At 38.5% G+C, this 17,591-nt stretch overlaps 1 protein-coding gene across 1 annotated transcript in view; it reads right to left on the bottom strand.

The window, feature by feature from the left end:
• The window catches only part of LOC124720095 (cation-dependent mannose-6-phosphate receptor-like), a 129,970-nt gene that overhangs the window by 55,716 nt on the left and 56,663 nt on the right, over positions 1-17,591 (bottom strand). Inside the window, exon 3 of the mRNA XM_047245384.1 lies at positions 16,119-16,240. Coding sequence (XP_047101340.1) covers positions 16,119-16,240 — 122 coding nt within the window. The remainder of the gene's footprint in view (positions 1-16,118; positions 16,241-17,591) is intronic.

Raw genomic sequence — 17,591 nt, 5'->3', positions numbered from 1 at the left:
AGAAAAGTGATTTTCTTCCATTTACGCACGTGTTCAATGCTTCAGCTTCTGGACACAACAGTGATTCAAGTGTTTTATCATATTTCCTAGTATTTTGAATGGAAGAATCGATGAAATTTGTAGCAGATGAAACTGACAGATTTTTGTTGTATACAAAAGAAAATACGCCAGAATCTGAGGATTCTCGTTTGTCCAGATGGAAAGAAATGGGTTTCAAAGAACTGTATTCTTTCGTCGCTGTTTGTATGTCAATGTGCTCGTGTGAAAAAGCTGAAAATTGGTGACTATTGGTCCACAGATGTACTCTTGAACACTCCTGTTTTTGGCGAAATTATGCCCAGAGACTGTTTTCTGTTAATTTTAAGAATGCTTCACTTCAGTGACAACTCTGTCAGCAATGAAGGAGACAAGTTATTTAAAATTAGGTATATTGTTGGTCAAATTCACGCAACATTTCACAGCACATCTCATCTGTATCAAAAGCTCTGCATTGACGAAAGCCTCTTGTTGATCACAGGGCAATTATCGGTCAACAGTACATTCCCTCCAAAAGAAGTAGGTTTGGAATAAAAACATTTGTGCTATGTGACTGCCAGACGGGTTATATCCTGGATTTCATTGTTTACATGGGCACAAATACTGCAATTAACTTCCACAATCTGGGGAAAAGTGGCGACATAATAGCAACCATTGATGAAACCATTTTTAGGAAGGGGACACACTCTCTATGTCGATAATTGGTATTCAAGCAGAGACCTGTTCCTTTGGCTTCATAACCGTGGAACAAACGCACGTGGTACTGTTCGCAAAAACAGACGGATCATGCCAAAACTAGAAGGGGGAGAAAAAAAAAAAACTAAAATGAGTAATACAGTTATGTCCACTGATACAATCCTTGCCATGAAATGGTGTGACAAAATCGAAGTCTGGATGCTGACCACCTGTAATACTGCAGAAATGGTGGAGATGGAAAAGACAAACAGAAAGCTATGTGAAAGATTAAGGAAACCACAATGTGTTGCAGATTACAACAAGAGTATGGGTGCTGTTGACCACTGTGACATGCTGCCGAGATCAGTGCAATCAGTACGAAAGACTGTCAAGTGGTACAAATAGTTCTTTTTCCACGGACTGGATTTTTGCATTTTAAATGCCCGTGCTTTCCACAGAGTAGTAACAGGACAAAAAATGAAACTAGCGGAATTTCATTTGTGTCTGGTAAGAGACCTTGCTGAAACTTGTGCAAAAGAATGGGGGAAAGCTGGCAGAGGAAGCCACTCTGAAGACGAGAATTCTCTAAGATTTACTGGGAGGTATTTTTCATAGGTCACCGAGCTGGAAAACTTGAACAAACGTACACCAATGCGTCAATGCGCAGTATGCTTGAAGCAGTAAGTGCGCCGAGAAACGAGATACGAATGTAGAGCATGCAAGATACCACTATGCGTAGTGCGCATCACACTAAACAAAACTATTAACCATCTATAATCACTCAGAAGAGAATAAGCGACATTGATAACATTCTAAAAGTAAAGGGCAACCAAAAGGAAATAAAAATATAAAAAATAAAAATTGTACACAAAATTAAAAAAAAAATAATACATTTTTAACTTCGCCAGTACCGGTCCAAAGCCCGGATCAAAAAGAAGGATGGAAAATATATTCAGAAGATATAAAAGATACTCCAACATTTATGATTTCTGACTTTGAAGCCATTTTACAGGAGTGTTACTGCACTCCCAAAAACACGAACGAACGGCATTTTTCAAATGCCATTAAATATATTACATACGTTACGCATAAAATTAAAACAAGCATAGTGCTACATTGTTGATTCAAACAAACATCATGTTTGTTTTCATGGCCATATTTCACAGCAGCTCTAACAATTAATTATTGTTAGCTTTAGCGTTTTAATCTTACAGCAATTAATGAAGAAGAATTTCACACTAGACACATTTTGTTTTTATTTACAAAGCATCTCTGTTCACTGGTTTTCCTGCTTCATGTCAACCTCCGCTAATGAAGAGAGGGAAAGCAGTGGTGCGCAAAGGATGTAAACACGAAGCAAGAAAACCAGTGAACACAGAAGATGCTTTGTAAATCAAAGCGAAACACATCTGGTGTGAAATTATTTTTCATTAATTGCGGTAAGCTTAAGATGGTAAAACTAACAATAATTAATTCTACATATTGTTTATTGGAGAAAATACAAAAATGCAGTAAATCAAGCGGGCAAAAAGGAATACAAACGTCTAAAAAAAATGAGATCGACAGCAAGTGCAAATTGGCTAAGCAGGGATGGCTAGAGGACAAATGTAAGGATGTAGAGGTTTATCTCACTAGGGGTAAGATAGATACTGTCTACAGGAAAATTAAAGAGACCTTTGGAGAAAAGAGAGCCACTTCTATGAATATCAAGAGCTCAGATGGAAACCCAGTTCTAAGCAAAGTAGGGAAAGCAGAAAGGTGGAAGGAGTATATAGAGGCTCTATACAAGGGTGATGTACTTTAAGACAATATTATAGAAATGGAAGAGGAGGTAGATGAAGATGAAATGGGAGATATGATACCGCGTGAAGAGTTTGACAGAGCACTGAAAGACCTGAGTCGAAACAAGGCCCCCAGAGTAGACAACATTCCATTGGAACTACAGACGGCCTTGGGAGAGCCAGTCCTGACAAAACTCTACCATCTACTGAGCAAGATGTTTGAGACAGGTGAAATACCCTCAGTCTTCAAGAAGAATATAATAATTCCAATCCCAAAGAAGGCAGGTGTTAACAGATGTGAAAATTACCGAACTATCAGTTTAATAAGTCACAGCTGCAAAATACTAACACCAGTTCTCCATAGACGAATGGAAAAGCTGGTAGAAGCCAACCTCGGGGAAGATCAGTTTGGATTCGGTAGAAATGTTGGAACACATGAGGCAATACTGACCTTACGACTTATCTTAGACGAAAGATTAAGCAAAAACAAAACAACATTTCTAGCATTTGTAGACTTAGAGAAAGCTTTTGACAATGTTGACTGGAATACTCTCTTTCAAATTCTAAAGGTGGCAGGCATAAAATACAGGGAGCGAATGGCTATTTACAATTTGTACAGAAACCAGATGGCAGTTATAAGAGTCGGGGGACAGAAAAGGGAAGCAGTGGTTAAGAAGGGAATGAGACAGGGTTGTAGCCTCTCCCCGATGTTATTCAATCTGTATATTGAGCAAGCAGTAAAAGAAACAAAAGAAAAATTCGGAATAGAAATTAAAATCCATGCAGAAGAAATAAAAACTTTGAGGTTCACCAATGACATTGTAATTCTGTCACAGACAGCAAAGGACCTGGAAGAGCAGCTGAAAGGAATGGACAGTGTCTTGAAAGAGGATATAAGTTGAACATCAACAAAGGAAAAATGAGGATAATGGAATGTAGTCGAATTAAATCGGGTGATGCTGAGGGTATTAGATTAGGAAATGAGACGCTTAAAGTAGTAAAGGAGTTTTGCTATTTGGGGAGCAAAATAACTGATGATGGTCGAAGTAGAGAGGATATAAAATGTAGACTGACAATGGCAAGGAAAGCGTTTCTGAAGAAGAGAAATTTGTTAACATCGAGTATAGATTTAAGTGTCAGGAAGTCGTTTCTGAAAGTATTTGTATGGAGTGTAGCCATGTATGGAAGTGAAACATGGACAATAAATAGTTTGGACAAGAAGAGAATAGAAGCTTTTGAAATGTGGTGCTACAGAAGAAGGCTAAAGATTAGAGGGGTATATCATATAACTAATGAGGAGGAATTGAATAGAATTGGGGAGAAGAGGAGTTTGTGGCACAACTTGACTAGAAGAAGGGATCGCTTGGTAGGACATGTTCTGAGGCATGAAGGGATCACCAGTTTAGTATTGGAGGGCAGCGTGGAGGGTAAAAATTGTAGAGGGAGACCAAGAGATGAATACACTAAGCAGATTCAGAAGGATGTAGGTTGCAGTAAGTACTGGGAGATAAAGAAACTTGCATAGGATAGAGTGGCATGGAGAGCTGCATCAAACCAGCCTCTGGACTGAAGACCACAACAACAACAACAACATTGTTTATTATAGTGATTTTTAGTAACATAAGCAGTTTCAATGCACATCATGTGTGTCCCGTAATTCATCTGCAGATTCACAGTCACGGAAAAAGTATCGAGATACGTTGTGTGTCAGTGATCACACTCAGAAGGCGAGACATCTGCGGATGCCCTGGCTCGAGAAATATTCAGCACAGAGTGAACTCGGCAAAGCGACGAGCTCAACCACAGGCAAACGGTCCATTGGGAAAGCAATTAGCGCAGGTACCAGGATTGGGCGGCATCAATGGCGCGCTCGACCCTACTAGATGGATGCACGGCTTCAGCAGCCAAAGGGTTAAAGCCAACATATTTGGCCTCGAAGTGCCCATTGTGGTTGACACAGGTGCTACAACTAATTTGATGTCACAGGAAGTTCTTCAGGAAGTGAAGAAATGTGGGCGTATACCCACACTGCCAGCGCAAAACTGCAAGGTACGAACTGCGACTGGTCAGAAATCGAAAGGAGGCAAAATACAACATTAATTCCCGTCCAATTAGGACAGTTTTCTGTACAGTGCAATTTTTTGATAATAGAGAAATTAATAGTTGATTCTTTAATCAGGATGGATACATTTAGGACACGCCTAGTACAAATTGATATAGGCAAGGGCCAATGTCATTTCACAGTAAATAACTAATTATTTGCAATAGATCTATTTCGGGAAGTACTGATAAGATGTAAAACTGATACGAACAGTCAGCAGCAGAAGAGGTAAACGTCAACACAATAAATACAAAGGTAAGTGGATCAAAGAGCTTGTCTCAAGAGCAGCAAGCAGGACTTACGGAACTGATACTTGCTTATATATATGTTTTTTGAAAAAATAACAGTTACCATTAAGGATACTGTGAACAAAATGGGAATATATACTCATGAAACTGTTTGTTCTACTTAATACCCTACACCATAGACAAAGAGGGAAGCAGTAAGAAGAGATTAGCAGGATGCTTGAATAGGGCACAATACAACCACCATTTTCCCCTTATTGTAGTCCTATTTTGGCCACGAGTAAGCCAGATAGAAAGGTGCGCTTGGTCCTTGATGCACGCAACATTAAGATTATCGTACCAGTTTGAACATGTCCAGACAATTTACAGGAACTGCTCATGAAATTCCATGATGCTAAATTTCTTACTATAATCTATATCTGATCCTCATACTCGCAAATAAAATTACATGATGAAAGTTGGAAGTATACCGCCTTCGTATGTGGAGGCAGAAGCTTAGATTGAACGTAAGTGCAGGTGTACTTATTTCTGCACTAGACAAAGTGCTAAGGCCCAAACTTTTGAGCGAATGACTTTTTAGTCACCACACCCACTTGGGTAGAACACCCACCAAGTTAGCTGAGAGCACTAATGAACTGCTTCCTGGACTCGGATAGGAGCCGGCCCCGGATCGAATCCACCTGGCGGGTTAATGACAGGTCCGGTGCGCTGGCCAGCCCACATGTGATTCATAGCCGATTTTCCACTAGGTGAATACCGGGCTGGTCCCCACATCCCGCCTCAGTTACATGACTCGCAGACATCTGAAACACTTTCACGCTCTTTCATGATTTACACTAGATGCAGACAGGTGGGGTACACTGATTTCGTCCCGGGGGGTATGGGGTGGTGACAGGAAGGGCATCCGGCCACCCCACTTGCCACATCTGTTTGTAACAATGTCGACCCTGCGAAAACTGTGAGTCAAGGCAAAAGCAATAGATAGACCCACTTGGGTACAATACTTAAGATCAATTGAAAAAGTATTGATCCGCTTTTCTGAACATGAAGTAATAGCAAATCTCAAGTAATCTAATTTTGGACAAGAAAAGGTAAAATTTTTAGGACACATAATCTCTTCGGAAGGCAGATCCTAAAAAATTGGATGCCATTAGGAACTGTCCTGTTCCCCAAATCAAGAGGCAATTAAAGGCATATGTAGGCCTAGTCTCATTTTTCAGGAAATTCATCCCTGACCAACTTATAAACAGTGATGCTTTTCTCAGTCACCTCTGGAAAAACACCGCTCGATTATGGGACAAACAATGTCAAATCGAGCAAGACTTATTAAATGCTAATATTTTATCTCAACCAGACATGAAGAAGGATTTTTGTTGATGCACCAACACATCTTCTCAATGTCTGGGTTCATGCCTTTTTCAAATGGTACAAGAAGAGGAAAACTCGTTGCTAAAGTAATTAGCTTTGCCAGCTGCACCTTATCCAGAGCTGAACATTCATTTTCAGTTATTGAATTGGAGGGTTTGGCTGTAATTTGGTGCTTTAAAAGTTTGAATATTTTCTTTGGGGTAAACACCCAAAAGTATACTGTGACCATAAGTCCCTATCATTTTTGTTAGTTTGTAAATTGCTACACCGACGGATAGCCAGGTGGTGTATGTTTCTTCAAGAATTCAGTTTTGAAATAGTTTTAATAGCAGGAAACCAGAACATAACAGCTGATGCTCTTTCTTGATTATCACAAGGCTTAGAGGAATTTAACTATCTTTTAGAGCAGAAAGGTGAACTAAGAGCTATGTTGATGGAAGACAAAACACTCTGACCATACTATGTCCACATGTGTAAACACATAGAGCAATTATAGCAGGAAGATGTGCTGTAGTAAGGTAAGAGCAAAACTTGTACAAAAAGGTGATAAAATGTTAAAAAGGTTTTTCATTATTCACAAAGGTGTTCTGTTCCATAGGAACCACCCTGAACAAGAACAATTGCACGTGTGTTTGCCAGAGGAATATGTGGATGATTTCATCTTATACACACACAATACTTAGGGCCATTATGGCACTACAAAGTGCACTGACAAAACAGTTAAATATTGTTATTTCGCCAAACTTAGACAAAGACCTAAGCCGAAACAAGGCCCTGGGAGTAGACAACATTCCATTAGAACTACTGACAGCCTTGGGAGAGCCAGCCCTGACAAAACTCTACCATATGGTGAGACAGATGTATGAGACAGGCAAAATACCCTCAGACTTCAAGAAGAATATAATAATTCCAATGTCAAAGAAAGCAGGTATTGGCAGATGTGAATATTACCGAACTATCAGTTTAATAAGCCACAGCTGCAAAATACTAACACGAATTCCTTACAGACAAATGGAAAAACCACTAGAAGCCGACTTCAGGGAAGATCAATTTGGATGTAGAAATGTTGGAACACGTGAGGCAATACTGACCTTACAACTTATCTTAGAAAATAGACTGAGGAAAGGAAAACCTACATTTCTAGCATTTGTAGACTTAGAGAGAGCTTTTGACAATGTTGAATGGCATACTCTCTTTCAAATTCTAATGGTGGCAGGGGTAAAATACAGGGAGCAAAAGGCTATTTACAATTTGTACAGAAACCAGATGGAAGTTGTAAGAGTTGAGGGGCATGAAAGGGAAGCAGTAATTGGGAATGGGTTGAAACAGGGTTGTAGCCTATACCTGATGTTATTCAATCTGTATATTGAGCAAGCAGTAAAGGAAACAAAAGAAAAATATGGAGTAGGAATTAAAATCCATGGAGAAGAAATAAAAACTTTGAGGTTCACCAATGACATTGTAGTTCTGTCAGAGACAGCAAAGGACCTGGAAGAGCAGCTGAATGGAATGGACAGTGTCTTGAAAGGAGGTTATAAGATGAACATCAACAAAAGCATAACGAGGATAATGGAATCTAGCAAATTAAATTGGGGGTGCTGAGGGTATTAGACAGGGAAATGAGATGCTTAAAGTAGTAAATGAGTTTTGCTATTTGGGGAACAAAATAACTGATGATGGTTGAAGTAGAGAGGATACAAAATGTAGACTGGCAATGGCAAAGAAAGCGATTCTGAAGGAGAGAAATTTGTTAACATCAAGTATAGATTTAAGTGTCAGGAAGTCGTTTCTGAAAGTATTTGTATGGAGTGTGGCTATGTGTGGAAGTGAAATGTGGACGATAAATAGTTTGGACAAGAAGAGAATAGAAGCTTTCAAAATGTGGTGCTATAGAAGAATACTGAAGATTAGATCGGTAGATCACATAACTAATGAGGAGGTATTGAATAGAATTAGGAAGAAGAGAAATTTGTGGCACAACTTGACTAGAAGAAGGGATCGGTTGGTAGGACATGTTCTGAGGCATCAGGGGATCACCAATTTAGTATTTGAGGGCAGCGTGGAGGGTAAAAATCGTGGAGGTAGACCAAGAGATGAATACACTAAGCAGATTCAGAAGGATGTAGGATGCAGTAAGTACTGGAAGATGAAGAAGCTTGCACAGGATAGAGTAGCATGGAGAGCTGCATCAAAACAGTCTCTGGACTGAAGACCACAATAACAACAACAGGCAAAGAGTACTACACGTTGTACGAAAGTGTACTGTCTGCCAGAAAGCAAAACATTCTAACATCTCCAAACAGATTGAACTACATCCCATTGTGGCTAAAAACCTCAAGAAAAGGTATCATTGGATGTGGCCGGACCCTATCCCAGAGGTAAGGGGAGAGTAAAGCATATAGTAGGTCTGTATGATATTTTCACCAAATACGTAAAACTATGTGCTGTACATAACATTACAGCCCGTTCAATTATAAGACGAATCAAAGAGGATTATTTTGAAAGATTGGGAAAACCAAAAGTCATGTTAACAGATAACGCTTCTCATTTTGCTGGATGGAAATGGAAAGAGTTTATAGATTCTAACTAAATCATACACATTTTAGTATCCAAATTTTATCCCGAAGCATCCCCCATTGAAAGGGTGTTAAAAGAATTAAACAGGTTTGTGAGGACCTATATGTCTCGTAAACATACCAAGTGGATTGAACATGTCACTCCTTCCTTACAAGTTTTTAACAACCTTCCCCATACATCAACTGGATTTACACCAAGTGAGAACTTATGCGGTATCAGGAGGAGCATTCCTGCATCATCACTGTCACAATCGAGGCTAAGCACAATGCAATTAATGTGCAGCAGTATGTAACGCAAATCACATTACTTGACCTCGAATGTATTCATATTAAAGGTCTGTTGATATTGGTATCAGTTAAAGCCCACCCAAGATTGTGCACAGATCCATAAATTACCTTCTAATTTCTTTCAACTACTCCTTCCAATCAATTTTTCTAATTATTCAAGCTATTATTAATCAATTTCCATCGTTCCCACATCACTATTCATCTGTGAAACTCTACTCACAGTGTACGGTCTAATGAGGAAGGCATCTGTAATTCAAGCAATTTTAATACAACTGTGTTTTACATAACTGATGGCAGATATCTATCAATGTACACAGAAGCTTTAACAGATTGGTATTGAAATTACATAGATCTGACAAGGATAACAGGTCTCTTTCAGGCTCTAGCATTGATTGCAAAGGAAAAGTAGTCCACTAAGAAGAACAGAAACACGATTATTGAGATCTGATTAGCAGGTGCAAATCATAATAAATTCACAACATAGATGACCACAAAAACTATATTATGTGCCATTTATTGATCAACTAAATAGGCAGATAAATACCCCATCTTGTGTCTGGTGGTGGAGTGTGCAATACTAAGTAAATTTCATGGATCCACTTGTACCACAGAGTAATACAAGCAGTCACAACACTCTCTGGTGCAAAAGTTGATACCGTTTGACAACTGGAGCAACACTAGCATTCCAAGTGGTGAGAAAGCAGTCAGTCATATGCTTCCTAAGCACAATGTTTGTTTTTAATTATTTCCTACTTGATTAACGAAACAGTTGATATATTTTTGCTTTCCGTGCATTAGCAAATTATCAAAAGACATGAATTATCATGAAATACGTGTAAAAACAGCATCGCACTGATTCAATGACAAAAGCTACAACTCATTCATGATGAAATATTTTCGGTTGTGCGTATATTTGCAGCTTACTGTGCGAAAGGGGATATTCCGTGTAAAGTAGGAAACACGATATTTAAAAGTTTAAAATTTGGAACTTTTTTATATATTTTTTTGAAAATGCTGGACTTTTTACTGTATGGCAACAATGGTTTGTGGCCAATTATTGCTTTCCCTCCATAATCTGTAGCAATTTTTAAAGGCCATATGTTTTTCATGTGACAAGAGTGTGAATTACTGGAGATTTTAGACCTTCATTTCAACTAATTGGCAGGTAAGAATTAGAATATCATTATTTATGTTACTGTTACATACCCTAATGTATTGCATAAAGACTATAAAACTGAAGTAGGTAAATTATAGGTTGGAATAAATAATGTAATACAACAGCACGAACTTTCATGTGACATGAATCACTTTCATGTAATTAAGTTTTTATACCAAGTGAGATAATAGAGATAACTTTATCTTGTTCAGTAATTTACTTCTTAGTATGAATGTGAGACTAATATCACTACTAATTTTCCCAATTTCAACCAATACTGTAAAAACAGAAAATTAAATGTGTAACGTGAGTCACATAATCTGGGTCACAGTTGTATTATTTTAAGATTGGAAAAAGAGGATGCCCTAGTAGCAGCAGAAAGACAGAGTAGGAGGAGGTAAAAGTTAAAGAGTGGAGGAAAATATGAAGAATTTAAGAAGAAGAATCTAGAACTTATTTGCTACATCCCATGGTAAAGGAGCCGTAGATGGAATTGGTGCAGTTGCAGAATGGCTAGTGGGGAATGCAATAAAAAAATGAAAATCCGTAGTAGGTGATGCATCAACTTTTACTCAAGTACCACAACTGTGCAGGTTTTTCATGTGTCTATTGACAAAATTCGAGGAATCGGTGGGCTCAAATATTTTCTTCAGCACGATTAGTACAAAACATAAAAAGCATTTACTGCTTTCACTACAAGAAAGGAGTACTACAAACATATCTGATGTCTCCAAAGAATTTTGCTGCTGCAGATCATCATACTGCAGAAAGTGTGAAAATTTGAGACTGGTACAAAGTAGAAAATGACAGTAAATTCAATGCTGGAGAAGTACATTCAGTTTTTGGAAATAATTACTTAATCAGTGTAATGGAAAATGCTGGTCACTATTGGAAATGGCCTGTAAAATGCGATGAAATTTTGAAGAAAATTAATCCATTTGATGTTGCCAACGCAAGAGGATACTTTTAATTGAATTTACAGTTCATTTTCAAAAATTTCACGCTCTTTTATAATTTTTCACTGTGTTCCAAAAGTAAAATTTTAATGTTAAGTTTATCTTATTTGACACATAATACCAAATTTTAATTTCTCTGCTTGCAGTAAAAAAGTTTTTCCAACCAGAAGTAGCAAGTAACACGAGTCATGTAACATTGAGTTACACGCCTTTTTCAATATAGTACAGTATCTCACATGGTATAAATATTTTTAGAAATCTGTAATGGTGTCATTTGAATGCCAACCTAATATGCATTTTCTGTGATAAAAACTAGATCCATACTCCTAATAGTTTGAGGACACTTTTGACCTAAAATGCACATTAGAAATAGGATGTTCCAAATTTGTAACACAAGTCACAACATAAATTCCATTCTTGTTCTTTAATTTTAAAGCTCTTCCCTGCTTAAATAACAATTGAAGACCTTTGCCTGGAGAAAACAATTTATAATGATGATTTACAAAATAAAATATGGGTTAATAGATTGATAACAAGTCAACATAATAAAACACTGATTTTAAAATGTAGCACGAGTCACCGTGGAATCTCCCAAAGCAATAGAATATAAACACCTATGTCATGCATGAAAACATGTATTTCTGTTGTTGTTTATTGTTACTGCCATAGGCACTTCCCTTGAAGCTTAAAATTTTTTGGTGTGTTATGATTCGCCCATTTTTACACTTAAGTTGATTTCCTAACACACGAATGTTATTGTAAATGAATTACTTTTCTTTCAAAAGCGAATGTGTTGAAGATTCTTGCTGTTGGTGGCTCAGATTTAGTAACAACTGTGGAATTGGTTTCTCCTGTGCTGGGAAACAGTTTTACTGATTTTGATGATTTATTATCCCTTAAGCTACAGTTGTGGTGGGTTATTTGATACATTAAATAATGTAAGTATCACTTCCATATAGGTTCCTACATTCCACATTCACTGATTTGGCTATGTGTGTGATATCTGTTTCATTAGATATGTGATCTTTCTGTAAAAGATCATGTCTTCTGGTGTTTACCAGCAATTTTTTGTTATTAAAGAAAAATGATATCAATCGGTAAATGTCTGTTCATTACAGGAGAATCATAAATAAACTGTAATTTAATGCACAGTTTTGTATCTCTTAGGGTCCTTAGGAAACTAAATACAGTGGAACTCGCACAGCGAGCATAATTCATTAGAGAATCTTGCTCATAGTGCGAAACACTCATTAAGGGAAACAATTTGTCTGATATAATTTAAAATAAAATATGATAATGTATTCTATTCAGAAAAGTACTAAAAGTTTTATCTTATACATGTCATTTATTCAAAGAAAATTGCACATAATACTATATGTGCTTAACTGTTTACAATACACCACTAATTGTTTTTTACTAGGAAGCTATTTATAGTCATTTGTTTCTACAAATGCTTCAACACTTGGCAAAAATGTGACACAGTGTTATCGTCAAATAAATTTGTAGTGCACGTAGCCACTGCTTTATTGGGGTGATGATTTCCAATGTACAATACAACCGATTCCCACACTTTCAGCATTCCTCTTATTGTGCCAGAAGCTTCTACTCTGCTGTTACTGCTTCCTCCTCCTCCCTCTTCTCTGAAGAACTTCACAACTTCCTGCTGTGAAACACAATGCAACGCGATAAGCTCTTTGGTGGTCATTTCTTGGCTGTGATCTTCCACAAGCTCATTGATATCACTGTTATCCACTTCTAGTCCTATGCTCTCGGTCAAAGACACAATCTCACTGACTACAGACTCCACAGGTACAGGCTCAAATGCCTCAGAGTCACATTCGACAATGCACTCTGACCAAAGCTTCTTCCAAGCTGAACAAAGTTCTCTCGGTAACCCCTTCTCATGTATTTTCCATCACCTTGACAGAGGCAACGATGTTAAAGGTATATTTCCAAAAATCTCTGAGAATGAGATTGGTAGCTTCAGTCAGTTCAAAGCAATGCTCGAATAGTGCTTTAGTGTACAGCTTCTTAAAGTTAGAAGTAACCTGCTGGTCCATAGGTTGGAGTAATAGAGTGGTGTTGGGAGGCAGAAATTGGATCTTGATGAATTGAAATTCTTCAACAAGGTGGTCTTGATGGCCTGGAGAACGGGCAGGAGCATTGTCCATAACAAGCAAGACACGAAGTGACAGATTCACCTCAAGCAAACAGTTTTTCATCAAAGTTCCAAACTGATCCAATCACAAAAAAGATCACACATCACCGAAGTCTTGTGTTGAACCTCCACTTCACATTTAACCTGCTCTTCTGGACTTGACACTTCTTGAAGACTTGTGCAGTTTGTGAACGGTAAACAAGTAGTGGTTTAATTTCCGAATCGCCACTTGCAGCGGCCCAGAATAATCGTGTGAGACGAGTCTTTCATTGGCTTGTGACTGGGAATGCATTCTCCTCCGCTGTTACAACAGTCCACTTCGGCATCTCTTTCCAGAATAGACCCATCTCACCACAATTAAAAACCTGTTGCGGCAGATGACCCTAGAACCTACGAGCATCTCGAAGTTGCTGAAGAAGTTCTCTGCTGCCTTTGTGTTGCAGCTGGCTGTTTTGCTGTGCCTCACAACTTTTTGGATGCTGGTTCCTTTCGTAAAGTCCTCAAGCCACCCACAGCTTCCCTTAAATACTTCTTTGGCTGCTGATGATCCTGTCATCATCTTAACGAGATTGGCAAAAATCACTCTCACCTTCTCACAAATGATGTTCTCATTAATAGTGTTGCCTTGCAATTGCTTTTCATTTATTCATATAAGGAACAACCTTTTGACATCATACAGAATATGAAACCATTTTTTAGATACACTTGTCACTCCCTTTCTACATCTACATCTACATCCATACTCTGCAAGCCACCTGACGGTGTGTGGTGGAGGGTACCTTGAGTACCTCTAGCGGTTCTCCCTTCTGTTCCAGTCTCATATTGTTCGTGGAAAGCAGGATTGTCGGTATGCCTCTGTGTGGGCTTTAATCTCTGTGATTTTATCGTCGTGGTCTTTTCGCGACATATACGTAGGAGGGAGCAATATACTGCTCGACTACTCGGTGAAGGTATGTCCTCGAAACTTCAACAAAAGCCTGTACCGAGCTACTGAGCGTCTCTCCTGCAGAGTCTTCCACTTGAGTTTATCTGTCATCTCCGCAACGCTTTCGCGATTACTAAATGATTCTGTAACGAAGTGCGCTGCTCTCCGTTGGATCTTCTCTATCTCTTCTATCAACCCTATATGGTACGGATCCCACACTACTGAGCAGTATTCAAGCAGTGGGCGAACAAGTGTACTGCAACCTACTTCCTTTGTTTTTGGGTTGCATTTCCTTAGGATTCTTCCAATGAACCTCAGTCTGGCATCTGCTTTACTGACGATCAACTTTATATGATCATTCCATTTTAAATCACTCCTAATGCGTACTCTCAGATAATTTATGGAATTAACTGCTTCCAGTTGCTGACATGCTATATTGTAGCTAATTGATAAGGTATCTTTCTTTCTGTGTGTTCGGAGCACATTACACTTGTTTACATTGAGATTCAATTGCCATTCCCTGCACCATGTGTCAATTCGCTGCAGATCCTCCTGCATTTCAGTACAATTTTCCACTGTTACAACCTCTCGATATACCACAGCATGATCTGCAAAAAGCCTCAGTGAACTTCTGATGTTATCCACAAGGTCATTTATGTATACTGTCAATAGCAACGGTCCTACGACACTCCCCTGCGGCACACCTGAAATCACTCTTACTTCGGAAGACTTCTCTCCATTGAGCATGACCTGCTGCGTTCTGTTATCTAGGAACTCTTCAATCCAATCACACAATTGGTCTGATAGTCCATATGCTCTTACTTTGTTCATTAAACGACTGTGAGGAACTGTACTGAACAAGCATCTATCTCCATAATCATGTCCTTGTTCTCGAGGGTAGAGCAAATAGTTGATGTAGACTGATTGTATGTGCGTGCTAAATCAGCAACACTCACATCGTGATTTTATGTTTCGTTTCTATGGCCATTTTCTTTGTCTTATGGTCATCATCTTGCGGCTTTATCTTCGGGGACATTTCTATAAAGGTTGTTAAAATTTGCACACACAGAAGAAACACTTTGTGTGAAAACAAGTTTAGAAAAATGTGTGATCACAAGCTACACTAAGATGGTAGCAGAAAGACAATTGAACTAAAACTTCAGTACAAACTAGACATTGTTCATGTTCCTCTGCTGATGTTGAAAGGGGTTTACGTTGTTTGAATGTTTCCCCTGCTGTGCACAAACAGCTGGTGACATCACACTAAATCGTCGTCACTCATTATGCAAAACATCACTCGTTAAGCAAAGCCATTTCTTTACAATTTGTTTTGTTTGTTATGCGAATTGCGCATTACAGGAGGTGCTCGTTAAGTGAGGTTCCACTGTAATGATAAATGTGGTGTAATTTTTCAGTTATTGTTAATTTTTATGGCACTACATACACAACCAAAATGTGAAAAGTATGTTACAAATCAATATAAAACTTAGTATTCACATTCATCCGGTATCATATTCAGGAAGTGTTGCTCAATGGCTGCTCGATGCACTGCTATCGCTGGGTGTTACAAAAATTGAGACGGAGAGTTGCGACTGTTATGTGGACTGTGTTTGTACCAGATCGTTTTTTTCTCCCTGTGTTTCCAGTTACTGTTAGGGAAGAGTTCACTGACTTTTGTAGCCAATGATTTGAATTTCACATTATATGTAGTGTTGCTATAGAACATCAGAGTTTAATATAATTTGCCTCACTAAATTTATATGCTAAGTAACATAACCAGGCACAGAACCACAATTCAGACAGCATGCAAAATTTGTTACTGAATTCCAGTACTGTTCATTTACTGTAAATACCTGTTTCCGTATTTGTACTGTAGGTAGATGGGGTTGTACAGGCCATCCTCATTCACAAAAGATGTCTCATTTGCACGGCCCAAATTTGTGTAGTCATTAGACGTCGAGTTTAACAAGCAAACCTGTTGAAGAAAGTCTGTTTGAAATCTCTAGAAATAACATCGAAAAGAACAAAATACATGATGTACATGAAGTCTGGGAACACTTTCTGTTATTTATTGTACAAGAACTAAACATTGTACAGATGTCATACATACTGCATTTTGAAGAGAAACTTTGAAAGTTATTTTTACAAACATTCAATACGCGAACCATGAGTGACCTGGCAGACATCAATACGGTAATCGAATTCTTGCCATACCCGTCCCAGCATGGCATCTTCAACTGTGGCAATTGCTTCCCATATTCGTTCTCGGAGCTCTGCTACATCACGTGGTAGAGGCAGTACATACACCAGATCTTTAATGTGTCCCCACCCAAAAAAGGCACACAGAGTGAGATCTGGTGATCGGGGAGGCCATTTAGTGAAACAGCTGTCCCCTTCTGTAGCACAGCCAATCCATCAATGTGGCAGCTCCGTGTTCAGGTATCCGTGAACTTTACGATGAAAATGGGGTGGAGCCCCATCCTGCTGAAAGATGAACTGAGAGTCCGATTGGATTTGAGGCATCAGCCATTGCTGCAACATGTCCAAGTAGGAATATCCAGTGACAGTGCTCTTGGCGAAGAAGAATGGCCCATATTATTTTCGACGTGACAAGGCAAAAAAAAAATTTACCTTTTGGAAAATAAACAACCTATGATGCAGCGATATACAATGGCGGGGAGGGGGGGGGGGGGAACAACAACTTTTAGGGTTTCTCTTCAAAATGACACATGTATGATATCTTGACAATGATTGGTTCTTGTGCAATGAATAATTGGAAGTGTTCTCAGACTTTCTGTACACCCTGTATGTAATAAGATAATGCTTTCTCAGCTTGCGTCACATTTACTTTCCAGTCTTTACTGGCACTATGGGTATCACCATCATGCTACTTTTGTCAGGTGCATAACTCTTAGTTATACACCAACTATTAATTACAAATTCATGTCAATAGTAAAAATGTTTGTTGCTGGGTGTGACCGTGAGATTATATTCTGAAATATTTCAGCCTGCCCCGTGCAAACATATTGTTACAGGCACACAGGGCACAAGAACAGACACAGCAGCATTATTTCTCACAGCTGTTAACATGCCACAGATCTTTAACTGCTAAGAAAACTCATATTTCAACTGATAATACCAACACTAATAGCACAGACACTTTTTGTACAAGCATATTTACTAATCATACAATGAAGGCTTTCACAACCGGATGGTACTGTTGTTTATAATTCTTCCGGGTTATATGGCCGTGGTCCATGGAATACTTCTATTCCTAATGTTTTGTCCAATACTACGTTGGACATCCTCAGAGGTATGGGTGGTCC

Source organism: Schistocerca piceifrons, chromosome 11 (genome assembly GCF_021461385.2).
Source record: "Schistocerca piceifrons isolate TAMUIC-IGC-003096 chromosome 11, iqSchPice1.1, whole genome shotgun sequence".
Lineage (NCBI taxonomy): Eukaryota > Metazoa > Arthropoda > Insecta > Orthoptera > Acrididae > Schistocerca > Schistocerca piceifrons.
Note: the sequence above shows the minus strand (reverse complement) of the source record. Positions and strands in the feature narration are given on the sequence as shown.